The sequence below is a fragment of the Nycticebus coucang genome, chromosome 2 (assembly GCF_027406575.1).
Source record: "Nycticebus coucang isolate mNycCou1 chromosome 2, mNycCou1.pri, whole genome shotgun sequence".
NCBI lineage: Eukaryota > Metazoa > Chordata > Mammalia > Primates > Lorisidae > Nycticebus > Nycticebus coucang.
Window position 1 is genome coordinate 130295874 of NC_069781.1, and position 22394 is coordinate 130318267.

General features: G+C 35.3%; 1 protein-coding gene across 26 annotated transcripts in view; it reads left to right on the forward strand.

Moving 5' to 3' along the window:
• MEF2A (myocyte enhancer factor 2A) overlaps nt 1-22394 on the forward strand; it is a 145040-nt gene that overhangs the window by 35531 nt on the left and 87115 nt on the right. For 24 of the 26 annotated variants that reach the window (XM_053581810.1, XM_053581806.1, XM_053581805.1 and 21 more), the window contains one exon: nt 16342-16540. In XM_053581810.1, coding sequence (XP_053437785.1) covers nt 16487-16540 — 54 coding nt within the window. In that variant the 5' untranslated portion in view covers nt 16342-16486. Of the gene's footprint in view, nt 1-16339; nt 16541-22394 lie in introns of those variants that run through there. The other 2 variants (XM_053581818.1, XM_053581825.1) reach the window with 1 other exon arrangement.

Below are 22394 nucleotides of genomic sequence, written 5' to 3' on the forward strand. Positions count from 1 at the left end.
ACTGGGACTACAGGAACCTGCCACAATGCCTGGCCATTTTTTTTTGTTGTTGCAGTTGTCGTTGGTGTTTTAGCTGGCCTGGAACCCACCAGCCTTGGTGTATGTGGCTGGCGCCCTACCTACTGAGCTACTGGCGCTGCCCTGTGTATTATACTTTTTTTTTTTAATGCATTATACTTTTTATATTTGCTGGATTCTCTGGCTAAAATTTTGTTAACTTTTTTTTCTTTTACATCTGTGTTCACAGAAGACATTGGTTTGTAGTTCTTTGGTGATGTTTTGTCTGTTTTTTTTATGTCAGGATAATGCTGGTCTTATAGAGTGAGTTGGAAGCATTTCTTGTTGTGGAAAAGTTTGCGTAGAATTGTCTCTCTTGCTTCTCTTTTAAGGTGTTTGGTAGAATTCATTAATGAAGCCCTCTGGACCTCAAGTGTTTTTGTGAAAAGATTTTATAAATAAATTCTAGAATAAGCTTTAGTTTATCCTTCAAGGAATTTGTCCATTTTTGTAATTTGTAAGATTTATTGGCATACAGTTGTACTTTTTTAACTTTGTAGTATCTGTAATGTTATTCCTTCTTTTGTTTCTGATATTTGAGACCTTCTTTTTCTGCAGAAGTATTTAATCTTTTAATTTTCCTCAATCTGCCTCCTACAAAGTTTATGTTATGTTTGTTTACATGGAGTTCAAAAACTTTAAAGTTTCCATTGTTAACTTTTTTCTTTGATGTACTTAATTTTCAAATATTTGGTTATTTTTCCAGGTATCTTTCTCTTACAGGTTTCTAATTTCTACATTAGGTTTCTACTTTCTAATTTAAACATACTTGGTGTGACGTAAGTTCTTTTCAACTTAATTGAGATTTATTATAAGTCACTGAGTATAGTCGGTGTTAATGAATGTGTGCATCTGATAAGAATGTGTCGAGTGGTGTTTTCCAAAAATTTTAATTAGGTCAAATTGGTTGATAGTGTTTAAGATTTCTGTATCCAGGGTGGTGCCTGTGGCTCTGTGAGTAGGGCGCTGGCCCCATATACCAAGGGTGTCGGGTTCAAACCTGGCCCCGGCCAAACTGCAACAAAAAGTAGCCAGGCAGGCAGCTATAGTCCCAGCTACTAGGGAGACTGAGGCAAGAGAATCGTGGTAAGCCCGAGAGCTGGGGGTTGCTGTGATTTGTGACTCCAAAGGCAATAAAGTGAGACTCTGTCTCTAAAAAAAATAAATAAATAAAGATTTCTGTATCCCTTTTGATTTTCTATTTGTAATAGTAATTGCTGAGAGAGGAGTGTTGAAATATTTGACTTTAACTGTGGATTTATTTTTCCTTTCACTTCTTGGTTCATATGTTTTGAAGCTCTTGTTATGCATGTATAATGAGGATTTTTATGTCTTCTTGATAAATTGGATTCTTTCATGAAATCTCCCTGTTTATAATATGTTGTGAAATACTTCCTAAAGTAGCTTGCATAGTTTCTGATAGAAAGTCTCCTGTCTTACTTTGTTTCCCTCAATGTAAGTTTTCTATTTTCTTTGGCTATTCTTAAAGATTTTTTTCTTGTTACTAGGTTTTAGTCATTTGATTATGATGTACCTTATATGGTTTTCTTTGAGATAATCTTGTTCCTATTTTTGAGTTCATTCTTAAAATCAAACTTTTTAGAAGCTCTTTGGCCACTATTCCTGTAAATATACCACTAACCCTAAATGTTTTTGCTTCCCTGCAGACCACATTTGACATTGTCTTTCTCAGCACTGGGATTCTTCCTTTTCTTCTTCTTTTTTTAGTTCTTTTTTCTCTTTTTGCTTTGTTTGGGTGGCTAATAGTACCATGTCTCCAAATCTTCTTCGATGTGTGTTCTTAATCTTATCCTGGATGCTTTTAATTTCTGATAATTAGAAGTTTTATTTTATTTTTTCTCATGTCCTTGTTCTTAATCTTCTCTAACATACTTTATTGGTAATAATTTTAGTGCCCTTGTCTGTTAATTCCATTAACTTTATCATCTCTGTATCTTTTTATGCTGATTATGTTTTCTCCTTATTTCTTGTTGTTGGTTCAGGGCAGCCTTTATTGTGGGGTTAATTTAGATGCCCATTAAAATTCTATCTTTGAGACTTATACCTCATGCCCTTCTGAGGATTATTAATACAGAATAATCCAGTCAGTATTCTGAACATTTGTTTGTTTTTTTGTTGTATTTCAAAGGAAATTTCGTGGCTCAAGAATAGTTTAAGTAACCTTGAAAGAGAAGATCAAAGTGGAAGGACCTTCTCTATTTAAAATTTATATGAGTGGAGCCTGTGGCTCAAAGGAGTAGGGCACCTGCCCCATATACCAGAGGTGGCAGATTCAAACCTGGCCCTGGTCAAAAACTATAAAATTTATGTGTATCTACAGTAATTAATTTCATTAAATAATGCCACAAGAATAAACAAAAGGAATAAAAAGTCCGGAGAACAATCTGCACATACATACTTACTTTTTGTCAAAACCTCTCACTTTAGAGTTGTGGGGAAAGAATTTTTCAATAAATGATACTTGAACAAATTAATAATCCATATGGAATGAAATGACTTACATTTCATACCATGTGCAAAATTTATGATTGATTTGTACATTTTATCATGAAAGGCAAAACTGTAAGACTTTCAGAAGAAGCCAATATAGGAGAACATGTTCATGATGGTTGGACAGGCAAAAATTTCTTTAAAAAAAATCAAACCCAGGCAGTGCCTGTGGCTCAAAGGAGTAGGGCGCCAGCCCCATATGCCGGAGGTGGCGGGTTCAAACCCAGCCCCGGCCAAAAACTGCAAAAAAAAAAAAAAAGAAATCAAACTCACTAATATAAACAAATGACAATTTTGACTTCCTTAAAATTAAGAAATGTTTTTCTTGCACAGTCACCATTAAGAGTATAGAGGCAAGCCTTTGTGGAGAATTTGCTATACTTTTAATGAACAAGATACATATTTAAAGCACTTCTCTGCAAGTTAATGTGACAGTCCAATAGAAAATATGGGCAAAAGACATGAAAAGTTACTTAATAAAAGAAATTAAATATTTAAGAAACATAGTAAAAAGTACTAACTTTATTAGTAATCTAGAAAATACAAACTGAAATTGTAAAGAGGCTCTGTCATAAATAAGCCCACTAGAGTGGCTAAAATTTTAAAAAGAGATAGACAATATAGGTTTTCCCTTGTGTGTCCCATTTGAAGACAGGACATTGTTCTTTATGTAGGTGTAATTTGGAAATGAAAGACCATGTATGGATATGCTTAGTCTTAATAGGAACAGTTTTCAATGTCTCCTTTCTAATAATTTTAATAATATTGTGCTTATCTCTAAGGACATCAAGGTGGTCTGGAGAGATTTACTCAATTCTCCTAATTTTGTGTAGGAGTTTTGAACTCCTGTACTTGGTGTGCATGTGACACTGAAAATCACGTAACAATTCCTTGGTATCTCTAGAAATACAAATTTTATAGACTAGTCATCCTGATAAGAATTTTGAAGTCTTTTTTATTAGTTAGCAGTTTAGTCGATTTACCGTGATTAATAATTTATGTACTTATATTTTTAAAATAATATGTTGTTTAAGGAATCCCAATTAAAAAACTTTGAATTCCCTCCCTATGTGGTTAAATGAAGGGGGTAATTATTGACATTATAAAAAATTACTTCCAGCTTTAGTCAAATTTAGTTAATTTCTCTAGTGAATTAAAGATGCTTTATTGGCCAATATGTGTGATCACCTAATTTTTTTGTACTGTGTCTATTATCTGTTGTATAAAACATGACATTCTAGAAAACATTCCTATTTCTCTAATAGGAATAAAATCTAATAGGAATCAATATTAACATTTATCCCTAAGTTTCTCTGATTTTTCACCATTCAGCTATAAATGTCTCTAACCTAAAAACACACAGTAGAAGCACACAAAAATATATTATACAACCTGTTCTTAATCAGAAATCTAAGTTAAAATAGAAAGATACCATATTTTAAACTACTTTTTAGATTTTTGGATGATTTCTCCCATTTCCTCAACCTATGTTTATTTTGGTATATTGACTCTTTTACCTAACACATAAGAAATAAACACATAATATGAAGCCATATTCTGGCAGTTTGATTTTAGGCAAAGGCACCAGGTTTCACAATTTCTGTTGTTCTGACTTTTCTAACAGGTAGTTAGTTTGGCAGTGTCATAGGCAGGCCATAGCTAGTTTCAGCAAAAATTAGAAAAAGGATTTGCTTCTAATTTTAGGTAAATGTTGCCCTCTGCTAGGTAAAGAGTAGAGAAGCAGTTGGATTTCAGTCCTTACTTAACTCTGCCTTGGCCCCTTGTCCATATGCAGAGTGCCTCCACCATTATTCACATTGGCCTTGAGTCATAATGATTTGCTTTTCTTTTAATGGATTTATAGCATTTGAATTGGCCAGAATATCTTTCATGAGATACCTTAGAATTACTACCAACTAGAAAAACATCCCCCTTTCTAGTTAGTAAGGGATTATTTTTCTCAATGCTGCCTGCATTTTTATACATTTATTGATATTGTTTCTTGTATCAGATATTAGCATTTTTGAATTTTACCTAAAATTTATAATAACCTAAATTAAGTCAGAACTTTATTAAAATTAAGTGTAAATATTAGTAGGGTACGTTCTGCCCTTATGGAAGTTATATAATAGCCAAACTGCATTTTCAATTAATGACCTTAAGAGTATGAGCTTTTTATATTTAAAGTATAGTTTATGTTTTCATTGTGGAATTGTTTCTTTAAATACTGATAGCTGTCATGTATTCGTGCAACATATCATTATAATTTTGAAATGTGTTGGTGTACAGCATGTACAATTCAGGCTAAAATGGAATGCTTTAGTTATTTTCCATAAAATAATAGCTTTATAATAGTCTTAAATTAATTTAGAATTTGAATTTTTTCCTAGATTTAATTGTAAGCAGTAACAAAAACAGCTTAGAGGGAATAAATACTCCTTTTCAGTAAGCCCCTTTCAGAGATACTTAGTCTGAGGCATACTAAAAAAAAAAAAAAAAACAAATTACCTGTCATCTGCCTTCACTTTTATGCTGTCAGTTGATGATGGGGAACAGCAGTTGGTTACCAGACGCCTGTAAAGTAATGCTATATTTGTTTTTCTTTTGGTTGATGAGTACGTCATTGAGTGTGGCATGGGTCTTTTTATTTTTATTTATTTATTTATTTTATAGAGACAGAGTCTCACTTTACTGCCCTCGGTAGAGTGCTGTGGCGCCACACGGCTCACAGCAACCTCCAGCTCTTGGGCTTATGTGATTCTCTTGCCTCAGCCTCCCGAGCAGCTGGGACTACAGGCGCCTGCCACAACGCCCAGCTATTTTTTTGTTGCAGTTCGGCTGGGGCTGGGTTTGAACCCACCACCCTCGGTATATGGAGCCAGCGCCTTACTCACTGAGCCACAGGTGCCACCTGGCATGGGTCTTTTTAATACAGTAAACAAAAGCCTGTTTTTCTGTGCCAGCAGAACCTTTCCCAAACATACTTGATTTTGATTGGTTGGCTATATGTGAAAGAACTTTTAAGCTTCTATCACTCTACACTGCTGCTGTTTAGCAGTTTTTGAGTACTTAATTCACACGTCATCTCTTCTTATAAAGACTGTGCTATGCTGAGATATCCTCAGAAATTGTCAACATTCTTTAGAACTGCGTGAGAAGTTTCCTTTTTCGCGTAAGCCCAAGAGCTGGAGGTTGCTGTGAGCCGTGTGACGCCACGGCACTCTACCCGAGGGCGGTACAGTGAGACTCTGTCTCTACAAAAAAAAATAAAAAAAAAATAAAAAACACTATATATATCTGTGTTTTATTGTATGGTTTGTATTTATAAGGCAACTTCGTTTTCTATTTTGAGCCTTCTATATCATCTGGCATTTTGACTTAGATGATTTTAGTCTTATCAGCACTTTAGAGATACTATTAATACTTTTTTTAATGGCTAGAATAAAAATTATAAAATAAAATAATAGATCAAAGAAAGATTATTTATGATTTGATATGAAAATGACCTACCTAAAACATTTTTGAATGATCTATAATTTCCTTGTTCTTTTGAGAACAGATAGTAATCAACTCTTAAATTATCTGCATGTATATATCAGAATGCATTCTGTTGCAAATGGCAGATAGGCTAATTAAAACAGGAAAGATTTTATTATCTCGAATACTGAGAAGTATAGTAGGGTAGTTTCAGGATTGGTTAACTTCGGTATCTCTTCTGTCTTTGTCGTTTTCATGTTCTACTGTTACATTGTAAATTTCTTTATTCAGTACCATTGACTGCTAGGGTAGTCACTAAGCAATGTGTGGTTGACCTAGACTTGTATTTATACCTGGGGATGGAGTTGGGGAGCAGTAAGTAGTTCTAAGCTTTTCTGTTTTGGATTATTTCTGTATGATTCTAGCTTATTTTCTTTTTCATTTTATATTCATAATCAGAACCAAAGGAATATAAATTGTTGTCTAAGTATCTGCCTAGGTTTGTTTTTAAATTGCATATGTACATTTAATGTAACTAACACTTTAAAAAGCATAATGGGTATTTCTCTTAAAGAGTCAGAAGCCCCTAAGACATTAAAGAGCCCTCTCTCAATAAATCCATCCTACTTATTGTACTGTCTGTCCTTTGAGTTGCAAAACATATTAATGTCTGTTCAGCAGAGATTACAGTCTTCAAATGATGCCATATAGTTCGTTTTAAGTAGTGCTTTATAATTATTAGAATCATGGAATGTTAGAACTGAAATAATGGCCAACATTTATAGACCACTTTAGATGTGCTTGACACTCAGTTTTATACACATTAGTATATATATTCTTCAGTGTACCCATATGACATATGTGCTATTATTATCCTACAATTGGACATAGAGAAGTCAAATGACATTTCCAAGGTCACACACTAGCAAAGCCAGAATGAAACTGATGGGCTTCCCATCACATTTGAAATAAACTCTGTGCTTATTGGAATCTTATTCTTGGTTACCTCTGCGGTATTATTTTTTTCTCATTTTCCTACAAATGTCCTGTGATTAGCCTTTTCAGCTCCTTATGGTTTTATGGAAATTTCTTTTTTTTTTGGAGAGACAGAGTCTCACTTTATGGTCCTCGGTAGAGTGCCATGGCATCACACAGCTCACAGCAACCTCCAAGTCCTGAGCTTAAGCCATTCTCTTGCCTCAGCCTCCCAAGTAGCTGGGACTACAGGCGCCCGCCACAACGCCCGGCTATTTTTTTTTTTTTGGTTACAGTTGCAGTTCAGCTGGGGCGGGTCCGAACCTGCCACCCTCGGTATATGGGGCTGGCGCCCTACCGACTGAGGCACAGGCGCCGCCCTGGTTTTATGGAAATTTCATGTCCTGTTCTTTCATACCATGTACTTTATTTATCCCAATAAACATATTAAACCTGAAATTATTAAAAACAATGCAAACAGAAATGAATTCAACTGTATTGTAATTGAGTAACAACAATGACTCTGAAGAGTGGAAGCAGGGGGAGAAAGGGACTGATCCAGATAACTTTTGAGCCTTTTTGGGGAGAAAAATCCTGCAAGCAAATAGGGAGCTTTTTAGAGATTTTTGCTTTTGTAATGGTATAAATGAAGTGATTCTGAAACTATTTTATGTGTATTGTAGTTAGTGCTTCTCCACCATCTGGAGATATTTTTGATTATCATTACTAGAGGGAGATGGCATTGCATCTAGTATATAGAGATCAGGTTATGCTACTAAACATTGTGTAATATGCAGGACCACCCCTCCTCACATCACCTCTACCACCTCTGACTTCAAACCAAGAATTATTATGTGGTTTAAAATGTCAGTAGTGCTGCTCTTAAGATTAAGGAAATAAATAAATGCATTGCTCTTGTTGCAAGAAAGGGTTCTTACTGTGGAAGAAGGGAAATTCAAATAATGGAATTAGGAAGGCAGAGTAGAATCTTGTGGGAATTAGAGGTATGGTATGAACATGTATTCATATTATTTTATATTTGTATATTTACTAGAAATGGCTTAGCAGCAATGCACCACATTAGCAGTGGCACCTAGAACCACCTATATCTTGTTTTCTATATGCCGCATTCAGCGGTACTCCTTGCTTCTCCTCCTCCTTTTCATTTGATAGATTATTTATAGTAAAAGGAAAAAATCAGAGTATCTACTATGCTTAAAGAAAACATTTAAAAATAATGTTACTAATTTTATCTCTTTCTACTTAGTTTCCCTTTGTGTGAGGTAGATCAGAGATCTACTTAGAGATCTACTTAGAGAACAACTTGACAGTTATTGGAAATGAATTATAAGATAATGTTTTCCAGTTGATTTTTTTTCTTATTTTCATATATGTTTGAAAGGAAGTTAAGTATGTAAAGTAGCAGGTGCACAATAAATACTTATTTTTGGATCATAAATGTACCATAATTATGCTTGAAAATATACTTAGTAGTAGTGATACTGTTTTCCCCAAATATTTGCTAGTGCGTAGTATTTTATTCTAACCTTGTGTGATATATATAATGCATATAATTTCAATTTTTCTTTTGTAAAAAGTTACTTTTACTTAGAATTTGTCAGATACCAAAGATTATGCAACTGCTTTAGGGACATGATTGGGGCTAGAATCCAGGTTTTTTCACTCAGTTTGCAGTGGACCTTCTCAGTTAGATAATCCTTTGAAATTTTAAGCAAGTTGTGAAGAAAGAGTAACTAGAAATTGCACAAGATGCTGAAGTAGAAGGAACATTTCAATAATGTTTAAAGTTCACTCTTAAATGTTTTCTGGTGTTCAGGATTTTTCCTCCTTTATTTTAAAAGCAGCTTTCAATTTTTATTTGTAGGAACATTTTTTAATCACAACAATGATGTATATTCTAGAAAAAATGAAAATAATTTTGAAAACTGTCATTTTCAGTAACAGTATATGCTGCTATTCTTTTATCAGTGCACACATGTGTCCACAGAATTTTTAAAAACAAAGTTAGAATTATATTTTTTCTATCCATAACAATATGTTATGAACATTTATTATGCAGTATTTTAATGACTACAGGATTTTATTATATGGACAAGCCACCCCTGTATGCATCCATATTATTTCCCCTCTGTATATTCAATATTTTGATTATGTGTTGGGACGAACATCCACATACATAATATTCTTTGTTATTGTCTTATCATTTCCTTTGCATAAATTCTTGAAACTAGAATGGATTTTTCAGGGGAAGCTGAAAGTTATTATAGATTTCTTTTTGAAATGTTTAGTTTTTAAGTGTTGGCCAAATTGTTTAAAAATCTTATGTCAACAGGATGATTTGGGGCTACTCATTTGCAACAATAGTAAATTCTTTTTCCCTTGGAGTTGACTTTACTCTCTTTTCAATGATTGCTGTTAATACTGCCAAGTTTAAAAAGTAAAGTTTACCTTTGTTTAAAGTCCATGCTCTTAAAATATTTGTTTACTTATGCAACAGGTTCTTTAAAACACTTAAATACAATTAAATAAAACTGAACATCTGTGTTCAGTATTAGTACTGAATTGATCTGAATCTGAGTGCTAGATTCTGTTTCTTTTAAATTCAGAGAGTAGAGTCCATACTAGAAATCTTTTAAGAAATCTATTTCCTGATTTAAAAAAAAAACAAAACTAAAAAGTAATTTCAATTCTGAAAAAATTTACTTTTAAGTAATTCTTTCCTATGTTAATGTTTCCTGAATACAGATAATAGACCTTGGGCTTTAATTAAAGAGATTCTTTTTTTTCCGCACCAGGAAAAGATACATTACTTTGTGTTAAAACTGTCCCATCTGTGTTTTCTAAAGGTGGGTTTTAGATGTTGCCATTTTAAGTAAAATTCCTTAAACTTTACTATATGGAAAAATCAGTACTCATGTCATCTAAAAAGTTAGTGGTTAGCTTGAATTAAAAAAAAAAAAAAATGACTCCTGCAATTATTTTAAAGGTATCTACCTACTATTTTTTGAGTATTTGAATTTTTGAAGTTGTGTTATAATAAATAGAATTTGCTGTATGAAGACTTTAAAATATGTAGAAGGTGGCTCATGCCTATAATTCTAGCATTTTAGGAGGCTGAGGTGTGTGGATTACTTGAGCTTGCAAGTTGGAGACCAGCCTGAGCAAGAGCAAGACCCGGGCTCTACTAAATGTAGAAAAACTAGCTGGACTACTGCTACTTGGGAGGCTAAGGCAAGAGGCTATCTTATGCCTAAGAGTTTCAGATTGCTGTGAACTGTGACACCATGGTACTCTATCCAGGATGACAGAGTAAGACTCTCTTAAAAATGCAGAAGGTGCCCCTAAAATGTATACATATATTAAGAAAGGAAAAAATGTATTTAAATTGTAATACTTAATATATACCAAGAACAAAAGATGAATACAAGGCACATTGAGCACCTCTTATAATTGCAGAAGTCAAAGTGACTTGAGGCTTACAAATTTAACATAGTTTATTTCTTTTTAAAAATGTGTATACATTTTTGGAGCACCTTTGTTGTCATCCTAAGAGGAAGCAAGCCAATATTCAGAGATAGCAGGATTTCCAGCAGAGAAAGAGTTTATTCTGCGTAATGCTAAGCTGGGAGACAGGAAGAATTTCTCTAATCCACTTCCCTGAGGAGAATTGGGAAGACAGGGCATTTAAAGACAGTTTGGTGGGCAGAGGGTTAGGCAAGTCAGGGTCTGCTAATTGATTGGTTTCTGGTGGAACCATCAGTTCTTTGGTTTGGGCTGCTGTCTGGGTGGGTTAGCTAATCCACTGGAATGCAGTTCTTGGGCTCCTGAGGGAGGTTTAAGACCAGTTGAGTCAGTTCCTTGGTCTAGGTGGGTCATTCAGTCCACTGGAGGGCACGACCTGGAAGACATCTCAAGAACTACCCTTAGTTTCCAAACAGATGTTTTTATACCTGTGGAGAAAAGTGAAGAATCTTTACAACGACCAGGTGTGTCCTCTAGAGTAGTAATTATAAAGAAGCAACCCAAGGGATGGTGACTATTATCAAGCAAATGAGGGGACAGTGGCCTACTTTTGTCATTATTTTTGCTGAGCTTGTTCCTTCACAGAATTTGGCATACTCATGTTTTTTTTAGCTGAAGTTTATTTAGGAAAAGTGTATTTTTATACGTACAAAACCTGATACAGTATTTTGACAAACTGATGTATGGGAAAAGTCACAAATTACACATTTTAGAATACAGTTTTTAGAATATTAGAATTACATGTAGACATTTGGAGTGTGTATTTAGTATTGACAAGGAACATGTGAAGCTCTGATGTTGCTGGCAATAAGCAAGAAATCAAAATATTAGAAGTCGTAGAGCTACTTATTGTCTGCCATGCATGTTTGTCCTGAATGTATTTCTTTTTTTCTTTTATTTGTCCTGAATGTATTTCTAATTGCTTTTCATATTTAGTCCCTACTTTTGCTTAGATTGCAGAATTCACAAGAGAGTAAATTGTGGAGAAGGGGGAAAGGCCAGAGATAAAGTTACGCATGTGAAGTTAGGTAGTAAGCACTTTACATCCTAATGATAATTTGCTACTATAAGAGGGCATTTTTTATATGTTAAAGTTTAAAAGACAAATGAGTTGGGGATTATGAGTTGTGTAACATTATTAACAGAAGTTTTCCAACTTAAAATAATGGAAAATAAGCTCCTAGTTAAGGTTTTTGCACAGTGTATCTAATTTTTAGAAACCGGTTTCTGATTGTTATTAAGTATACTCAAATACAGAATTGAACTTTTGTTATTTTGCGTGGTCCTTCTGTATCTCTATCCAAGTCTGAGTATCTGTCTTCTGAATTAAAAGTTTACTATGATAAAGTATAGCAATTCACTTTCTTTTGGTTTGTGTTTTACATGGTATCTTTCTCCATACTTTTACTTTCGTTCTTTCTGTATTCCCACATTTAAGATTTAGCCTTTCTTATAATTGTGTAATTAGGCTTTTAAAAATATATTTCTATCTTTTTTAAAAATTTGGAGGCTGAGTTTACATTTCTGATGCCTTGGATTAAATCTTTCATCTCCCTGTTTGCTTTTTGTTTGTTGTTTCCTGTCTCTTTTGGGTTATTAACCCACTTTTTCCTCCTCTTTTTATCTTTTTTAAGTATACATACTTTTATTGTTCTTCCTACCGGTTATCTAAGAGATTATCATATGCATCCTTGACTTATTAAAGTCTAAAGTAAATGAGTACTTTTTCCATTTCCTAATCAATGAAAGGATTTTAGAACACTTTAACTTATTTGCTACACTTCCCCATCATGTACTGTTACTGTTGTGTAAGTTTTCATTCCCATAAAGTATTGCTGTTATTTTATCTTGTCAATATTTCATTAACATTACTCACTTAACTCTGTTCATTGGGGCCTGTCTAAGCAGTATCAGTTTTTTTTGTTTGTTTGGTTTTTTTTTCACTTGACATCTTTTCAATGTTTTCCTACCGACAAATTCTGTTTGCCTTAAAATGCCTTTATTTTGCTTTTACTTTTGAAGAATAATTTTCGTCAGATACAGAATTCTAGCTTGGCATTTCCCTTCCACCACTTTGAAGATACCATTTGATTGTCTTCTGACTTTCATTATTAGGTGAAATCACTTAGCTGTAAATCTTAATGATTGCTTCTTGCAGTTAATCTTTCTTTAATTTTTCTGACTTCATTTAAGATGTCTCTATGGAGGGCTTCCCACCCTTCTAAAGTGTCTAAGTGTGGTTTTCTTTGTTTTTATTTTGCATGAGGATTTGTAGAGCTTCTTGAATCTGTGGCTTGATGTCTCATTGGTCTGTTTTAAAAACTATTGGTTATTATGTCTTCAAATATTTCTTCTACCCCATTTCTTCTTCCCTTCTGGGACTCCAGTAAATATGTATTTTAGGTCCTTTCTTCCCTTTACACCTCCCTTTCCTAAAGGGAAAGTAAAGTTTAAGGAATTTTACTTAAAATGGCAACATCTAATACTCCCTTAGTGTTATGCAGAGTGTTTTTCACACTCTTTTCTGGATTTCCCATTCTCTTGTCTTTTTGTGCTTCAATCTAGGTGTTTCCTTCTTTCCTATCTTCTGGGTTATTGATTATTTTTCTAGCTGTGTCTAACTTATTATACCCATCCATTAATTTCCATTTTTTTCTTTTTTTGAGACAGGGTCCCACCCTATGCCCCTGAGCAGAGTGCAGTGGGCGTGGTAGCTCACCACAACCTCAGACTCGGGCTGCGGGCACCCCGCTGCCTCAGCCTCCGGAAGCTGCTGGGATTATAGGCGCTCGCCATGGCGCCTGGCTGGGTTTTTCCATTTTTTTTCACGAGTCGGGGTCTCACTGTTCCTCAGGGGAGTCACGAACTCCTGAGCTCAAGCGATTCTCCCTCCTCAGCCTCCCACAGTGCTGGGATTACAGGCGTGAGCCACCGCGCCAGGCATTAATTTCCATTTTTAAAATTGTATTTTTTTACTCAAATTAACCCGAGAGTACAAATTTTTAGGTTACATTGTTTCAGTTAAAAGATAAGGTTCATGTTGTAGTTGAGCCCTTCACCCAGGGGTTGTGCTGAACACTCTGCCATTGCGCACATTAGGTGAGATCTTGCCAATTGCTCTCCCTCCCTTCTCCCTCTTCTTTTCCTGCCCCCTTGCTAGACTATAATTGTATTTCATCATTTGTGTGGGCATGTAGTTGTCTATACATTGGTTTCATATTAGTATTGAGTACATTTTTTGATTCAGTGTTTTCCATTTTTTGTCGGCTAAAATTTTTTTTACTTTCTTCAAAACATTAATTTACTTTCTGATAACACCATTATCTGAATCTACTGTGGGTTTGTTTCTGTTGCTGTTTTGAAATCTTGGTTTTCAGTCAGATTTTAACCATTTTTCAAAATTTCTAGGCCTATTATATGAAAATGATACAATAATTTGAATCAGTGGTTTTCAACCTGTGGGTCGCAACCCACAGGAACTGTATTAAAGGGCCACGGGATTAGGAAGGTTGAGAACCGCTGTTCTAGATGATGTTATTTTCTGGGAATTATTTTTGCTACCGGTGTGTACCTAGGATAATAATGTTAGCTAGCTCAGGTTGTCTTCGTCTACTCAGAGATTGAGATGGTTTGAAGCTGTGCTTCTCTCCCTGTTCAGGCTAGTTTATTTCTAGTTTAGTTTTATGTCTAGGATAATCCTGTGGAGTCTGTCTGTATGCCTGGTGTGTTTATTAGAGCTATTCCTTCTTCACAGCCCCTGAGTCTAATTTCCATGTGCCCACTCACAGATCTCTTAAAAGCTTTGTTCACTCTCTCAGTCTCTCAGCCAACAGTTTTGGAATCTGTCGGCAGAAAATGAGTCCAAACACTGGTCTCACCTGTTTCTTCCTCTTCTCAGCCCTATAGACTCTTACTGTCACTGAAGGTTTTCCAGTGGTTTAAAATAGATTACCTTTTGTTTTGCTTTTCTAGTTCTCAGCAGGTTGGTTTCAAGCAGCCTGCTTCACCATTGTTAAAATCAACATGTCCAAATATGTTCTAGAATTCATTTTTCAGATTATATAAAGTAGCACAGTGTATATATCTCATAGGTGTTAGCAGATCTTGCATAACTTAGCACTCATAACTCTACAGTGAAATGTTTGAATATTTTGCCTATTACAGTGCAAGGTTTTGTATTGGGAATACAGTGTGATCTATTAGGGAACTTGATTTGGAGTAAGCCAGTCTTTATTGTTTATCATGACATGTGTTAAGGAAATAGAAATGTTCTGCAACACAGCTGCTTGTTGCTTGGGTCCCACCGTGATTAGCCATCTTTCAGTTCCTCTAATGTTTCCTGTTCCCTTTTATTCTGAGGCTTTTGCACATGCCATTCTCTGCCTAGCATGTACACCTCATTTGAGCATGAGGGACATCCTTAGGTAACCTTTTCCTGACTCATAAGTACAGGTCAGATTTCGGTCAGACAAAGGAAATGTCTTTTTCCTCTAGTAGACTCTTAAACTCTCTTAGATTAGGGCTTGATGATTTTATTCTCTATGTATTCAATGTTTGGAAGTACATTAATTATAAGTAGGTGATCAATTAATAGGTTATGAGGGAAGACAGAAAAATGCTGTGCTAGTGATAGTGGTAGTAATGATAAGAAATGAAAGACTCATTGCTTTTGAGCAAAAGCCAGATTTAATCAAACACTGGGTTTGCACAGTGTGATTGCACACGTATAGTATTAAAATACTATAAAAATTCCCTTAGGAATTTATTATAGTGTTTTAGCATTTATTCCCCATTCTCCTGTAAAGTTATTTTTATTAAGTAGATTTTGAAAGCACTAGGTTTTAAATCAACAAATGTATCATTTAGAGCATGAAGAACTGTATCATTTTCAGTCATTCTACTGGAGAGATAAGTGGAATTAAAAAACCCTTGAAGGATTTTTAAAATCTCAAAAGATTCACTGTCCAAGGAGAGCAGACTTGGAATTTACACATAACACACTCTCACACACGCAAAGGTACTATGGTTTATTCTACCTACCTAGAGAAATTGGTCTTGGCTTCATCAGTGGTGCGATATTTGAACTGAATCTTAACTGATAAGGAGGTATCATTAAGTAGTCAAAGGATTAGTACTTCATTTAAATGCATATTATTAAGAAAGTACATGCTGTCTTTCTGAATTAACAAATAGTAATTTGGCTAGAAGCCAGGGCAATTTGCAAGAAGAATTTGTGAAGGCAAATTGGGGTATCAGGGTACTTCATCCTTTGGCATACTGATCTGCAAAGCTTTTAAGAATATTCTGTCATGTTTAAGAAGAGAAGTTCTGGAGTCAGACTTTCTGATATATCCCAGGCTCTGCACTCTACTAACTGTGTGACCTTGAGTATATTACTTAATTTTTCAGTGTTTTAGAATCCCTGTTTATAAAATGGAGTTGGTAATTATAGATTGCAGTTAGGATTAAATGAGTTAAGACATGTCCATACTTAGGAAAATTTCAGTAAATGTTGGCTTTTGTTGTTACTGTTATTATACACATTGAGAAAACCTCAAATGTCATAATTACATTAGTTTAGCCAGAACTAGAGGCACAAAAAGACTCAAGAGATAATTTAAGGTAAAATTACCAAGACTAACTTACTTATTAATTTATATAAACAGACATTTAAACTAATGCTATGTGCAGCATAAAAGCAGATTTGAAATTTGTATAACAGTTTTATAATTTGCAAACTTACACAACTTAAATCTTCTATTTTGTGTTTTCTTTTAGATCTTACAGGAAATTTCAGCTGTAGCCCTTGGATTAGAAGCTGAAATAATAGAAGCTGTGTACGATGCATTAGGATACTGAAGAAAATTAACTTTTGAATAAATATTTGGAATATAAAGAAATAAAGAAGGAAAGGTGACTGAAAATGGGGCGGAAGAAAATACAAATTACACGTATAATGGATGAAAGGAACCGACAGGTAAATGAAAATTTTAATTATCTATTTAATTGATAATATGTTTTTAAAAAAGAACGTAGGATAGAATGGTTGAATTTCTCATAAATTTAATTTCAATTATAAATATTTTTAGTTCCAGACTAAATGAAAAATTCCAATAGTCATAAAATTGTGTCTTTTAATCATGTGCTTTAAAGAAAGTTTTTCTTTTTTTTTTTTTTTATTGTTGGGGATTCATTGAGGGTACAATAAGCCAGGTTACACTGATTGCAATTCCTAGGTAAAGTCCCTCTTGCAATCATGTCTTGCCCCCATAAAGTGTGACACACACAAAGGCCTCACCCCCCTCCCTCCGTCCCTCTTTCTGCTTCCCCCCCCATAACCTTAATTGTCATTAATTGTCCTCATATCAAAATTGAGTACATAGGATTCATGCTTCTCCATTCTTGTGATGCTTTGCTAAGAATAATGTCTTCCACTTCCATCCAGGTTAATAAGAAGGATGTAAAGTCTCCATTTTTTTTAATGGCTGAATAGTATTCCATGGTATACATATACCACAGCTTATTAATCCATTCCTGGGTTGGTGGGCATTTAGGCTGTTTCCACATTTTGGCGATTGTAAATTGAGCTGCAATAAACAGTCTAGTACAAGTGTCCTTATGATAAAAGGATTTTTTTCCTTCTGGGTAGATGCCCAGTAATGGGATTGCGGGATCAAATGGGAGATCTAGCTTGAGTGCTTTGAGGTTTCTCCATACTTCCTTCCAAAAAGGTTGTACTAGTTTGCAGTCCCACCAGCAGTGTAAAAGTGTTCTCTTCTCTCCACATCCACGCCAGCATCTGCAGTTTTGAGATTTTGTGATGTGAGCCATTCTCACTGGGGTTAGATGATATCTCAGGGTTGTTTTGATTTGCATTTCTCTAATATATAGAGATGATGAACATTTTTTCATGTGTTTGTTAGCCATTTGTCTGTCATCTTTAGAGAAAGTTCTATTCATGTCTCTTGCCCATTGATATATGCGATTGTTGGCTTTTTTCATGTGGATTAATTTGAGTTCTCTATAGATCCTAGTTATCAAGCTTTTGTCTGATTGAAAATATGCAAATATCCTTTCCCATTGTGTAGGTTGTCTCTTTGCTTTGGTTATTGTCTCCTTAGCTGTACAGAAGCTTTTCAGTTTAATGAAGTCCCATTTGTTTATTTTTGTTGTTGTTGCAATTGCCATGGCAGTCTTCTTCATGAAGTCTTTCCCCAGGCCAATATCTTCCAGTGTTTTTCCTATGCTTTCTTGGAGGATTTTTATTGTTTCATGCCTTAAATTTAAGTCCTTTATCCATCTTGAATCAATTTTTGTGAGTGGGGAAAGGTGTGGTTCCAGTTTCAGTCTTTTACATGTAGACATCCAATTCTCCCAGCACCATTTATTGAATAGGGAGTCTTTTCCCCAAGGTATGTTCTTGTTGGTTTATCGAAGTTTAGGTGGTTATAAGATGTTAGTTTCATTTCTTGGTTTTAAATTCGATTCCAAGTGTCTATGTCTCTGTTTTTGTGCCAGTACCATGCTGTCTTGAGCACTATGGCTTTGTAGTATAGACTAAAATCTGGTATGCTGATGCCCCCAGCTTTATTTTTGTTACTAAGAACTGCCTTAGCTATACGGGGTTTTTTCCGATTCCATACAAAATGCAGGATCATTTTTTCCAAATCTTGAAAGTACGATGTTGGTATTTTGATAGGAATGGCATTGAATAGGTAGATTACTTTGGGAAGCATAAACATTTTAACAATGTTGATTCTTCCCATCCATGAGCATGGTATGTTCTTCCATTTGTTAATATCCTCTGCTATTTCCTTTCTGAGGATTTCATAGTTTTCTTTATAGAGGTCCTTCACCTCCTTCGTTAGGTATATTCCTAGGTATTTCATTTTCTTTGAGACTATGGTGAAGGGAATTGTGTCCTTAATTAGCTTCTCATCTTGACTGTTATTGGTGTACACAAAGGCTACTGACTTGTGGACATTGATTTTATATCCTGAAACATTACTGTATTTTTTGATGACTTCTAGGAGTCTTGTGGTTGAGTCTTTGGGGTTCTCTAAGTATAAGATCATGTCGTCAGCAAAGAGGGAGAGTTTGACCTCCTCTGCTCCCATTTGGATTCCCTTTATTTCCTTGTCTTGCCTAATTGTATTGGCTAGAACTTCCAGCACTACGTTGAATAGTAAAGGTGACAGAGGACAACCTTGTCTGGTTCCAGTTCTAAGAGGAAAAGGTTTGAGTTTTACTCCATTCAGTAAAATATTGGCTGTGGGTTTGTCATAGATAGCTTCAATCAGTTTTAGAAATGTGCCACCTATGCCTATACTCTTCAGTGTTCTAATTAGAAAAGGATGCTGGATTTTATCAAATGCTTTTTCTGCATCTATTGAGAGGATCATGTGATCTTTATTTTTGCCTCTGTCAATATGGTGGATAACGTTTATAGACTTGCGTATGTTAAACCAGCCTTGCATCCCTGGGATGAAGCCTACTTGATCATGATGAATGACTTTTTTGATGATAAGCTGTAATCTATTGGCTAGGATTTTGTTGAGAATTTTTGCATCTATATTCATGAGTGAGATTGGTCTGAAATTCTCCTTTTTGTTTGGGTCTTTTCCTGGTTTTGGTATCAGGGTGATGTTTGCTTCATAGAATGTGTTGGGGAAGATTCCTTCTTCCTCAGTTTTTTGGAATAATTTCTGCAGTACAGGAATAAGCTCTTCCTTGAAGGTTTGATAGAATTCTGGAGTGAAGCCAACTAGTCCAGGGCATTTTTTGGTTGGAAGCTTTTTTATTGTTTCTTTGATCTCAGTGCTTGAAATTGGTCTGTTCAGGAGCTCTGTTTCTTCCTGGCTGAGTCTAGGGAGAGGGTGTGATTCCAAATATTGATCCATTTCTTTCACATTGTCAAATTTCTGGGCATAGAGTTTCTGGTAGTATTCAGAGATGATCTCTTGTATCTCTGTGGGATCAGTTGTTATTTCCCCTTTATCATTTCTGATTGAGGTTACTAGAGATTTTACTTTTCTGTTCCTCGTTAGTCTGGCCAATGGTTTATCTATTTTATTTATTTTTTCAAAAAACCAACTCCTTGTTTCATTAATTTTCTGAATGATTCTTTTGTTTTCAGTTTCATTGATCTCTGATTTGATTTTGGATATTTCTTTTCTTCTACTGAGTTTAGGCTTAGATTGTTCTTCTTTTTCCAATTCCGTAAGATCTCTTGTGAGATTGTTGATGTGCTCTCTTTCTGTTTTTCGCATGTAGGCATCTAAAGCGATGAATTTTCCTCTCAAAACTGCTTTTGCAGTATCCCACAGGTTTTGGTAGCTTGTGTCTTCATTGTTGTTATGTTCAAGGAAGTTAATGATTTCCTGTTTTATTTCTTCCTTCACCCATCTGTTATTCAACAGAAGGTTGTTTAATTTCCATGCTTTTGGGTGGGGTCAAGCATTTTTGTTAGAGTTGAGTTCCACCTTTAGTGCCTTATGGTCTGAGAAGATAGAAGGTAAAATTTCAATTCTTTTGATTCTGTTGATATTTGTTTTTTGTCCCAGGATATGATCAATTTTGGAGAATGTTCCATGGGGTGATGAGAAGAATGTATTTTCTTTATCTTTGGGGTGGAGTGTTCTATATGCGTCTGTCAAGCACAGTTGTTCTAGGGTCTCATTTAAATCTCTTATGTCTTTGTTTAATTTCTGTTTAGAGGATCTGTCCAGCTCTGTAAGGGGAGTGTTAAGGTCCCCTGTTATGATGGTATTATCAGATATCATATTGCTCAGACTGAGTAAGGTCTGTTTCAAGAATCTGGGAGCATTTAAATTGGGTGCATAGATATTTAGAATTGAAATGTCTTCTTGTTGTATTTTTCCCTTGACCAATATAAAGTGACCATCTTTGTCGTTTTTGACTTTAGTTGCTTTAAATCCATGTGTATCTGAAAATAAGATTGCAACTCCTCTTTTCTTCTGAATTCCATTTGCCTGAAAAATTGTCTTCCAACCCTTGACTCGGAGCTTTAATTTGTCTTCTGAAGCCAGGTGTGTTTCTTGCAGACGGCGAATAGATGGCTTGTGTTTTTTAATCCAGTCAACCCATCTATTTCTCTTCAGTGGGGAATTCAAGCCATTAACATTTAATTGAGATAATTGATAAGTGTGGTAGTATTCTATACGTCTTATTTGGTGAGCGTCCATTGCTTAATTTTATCTTTTGCATCAGTGTGGAGGTTAGGTTCTGTCCTTTAATTTCTGAGTTCTTACTTTGCTGCTGATCCATTGTGGTGGTCAGTGTGCAGAACAGGTTGAAGTATTTCCTGTAGAGCTGGTCTTGTTGTGGCAAATTTCCTCAATGTTTGTATATCCGTAAATGATTTGATTTCTCCATCGATTTTGAAGCTTAGCTTAGCAGGGTACATAATTCTGGGCTGGAAATTGTTCTGTTTAAGTAGATTAAAGGTAGATGACCATTGTCTTCTTGCTTGGAAAGTTTCATTAGGGAAGTCTGCGGTCACTCTGATGGATTTGCCCCTGTAGGTCAACTGGCGCTTACTCCTGGCAGCTTGCAGAATCTTTTCTTTTGTCTTGACTTTGGACAGGTTCATCACAATGTGTCTTGGAGAAGCTCGGTTAGAGTTGAGGCGACCTGGGGTCCGATAGCCCTCTGAAAGCAGTGTGTCAGAATCTTTGGTGATGTTTGGGAAATTTTCTTTTATAATATTCTCTAGTATGGCCTCCATTCCTCTGGGGCATTCTTCTTCCCCTTCTGGAATTCCTATAACTGGTATGTTGGAACGCTTCATAAAGTCCCATAATTGTGACAGTGAACGTTCTGCTTTCTCTGTCTTCTTTTCTGCCTCTTTTACTATCTGAGTTATCTCAAGAACTTTGTCTTCTAACTCTGAAATTCTTTCTTCTGCAATGTCTAACCTGTTGCTGATACTTTCCATTGCATCTTTAAGTTCCCTAATTGACTGTTTCAGTTCCTTCAGCTCTGCTATACCCTTTTTATATTCTTCATATCGTTCATCTCTGATTTGATTCTGTTTTTGGATTTCCTTTTGGTTATTTTCCACTTTATTAGCAGTTTCCTTCATTGTTTCCATCATTTCTTTCATTGTTTTCAACATGTGTATTCTAAATTCCCTTTGTGTCATTCCTAACATGTCTTCATAGGTGGAATCCTCTGCAGTAGCTACCTCATGGTCCCTTGGTGGGGTTGTTCTGGACTGGTTCTTCATGTTGCCTGGAGTTTTCTGCTGATTTTTCCTCATGAGTGGTTTCTTTTATCTGTTTCCTTGCCCTAATTTTCCTTTCACTTCCTCTTGCTCTTTAAGTTCTCTTGCCTGTTGACTAAGGGTTACAGGTCCAGAGGGTTGAGAAGGTTGGAGAGCAAAAAAGGGATGAAAGAAAGGAGGACCGAGTGACAAGAAAAAAAAGAAAAATAGAGAAAGGAGGGGGGTGGGTAAAAGGAATATTGACAAAAAGAAGAGAGGCACAGAAAGAGGGAGAGAGAACAATATAGGGTACTTTGACACAACCTTAGGAAAAACCCATCTTCTGTGGGTGCCCAGTTGGGTCGTTCCCTTGAGGTCAGCAGCTCTTTGCTAACCTGATCAGACACAGTACCCCACCTCCACCAAGTAGAGAGGAAAGACAAAAATGCTATAAATCAAACCAAAACAAGCAAACAGAAAACTTTACGGGATAAAATTGGGTGAAAAACCAAATAATAGCAGTAGAAACACTAGCAATAATGAAGTTCTAATTATTGAAAAAGACAGCAATGGGAAATATAATTAAACTAGAAAAATTGAGAAAGAA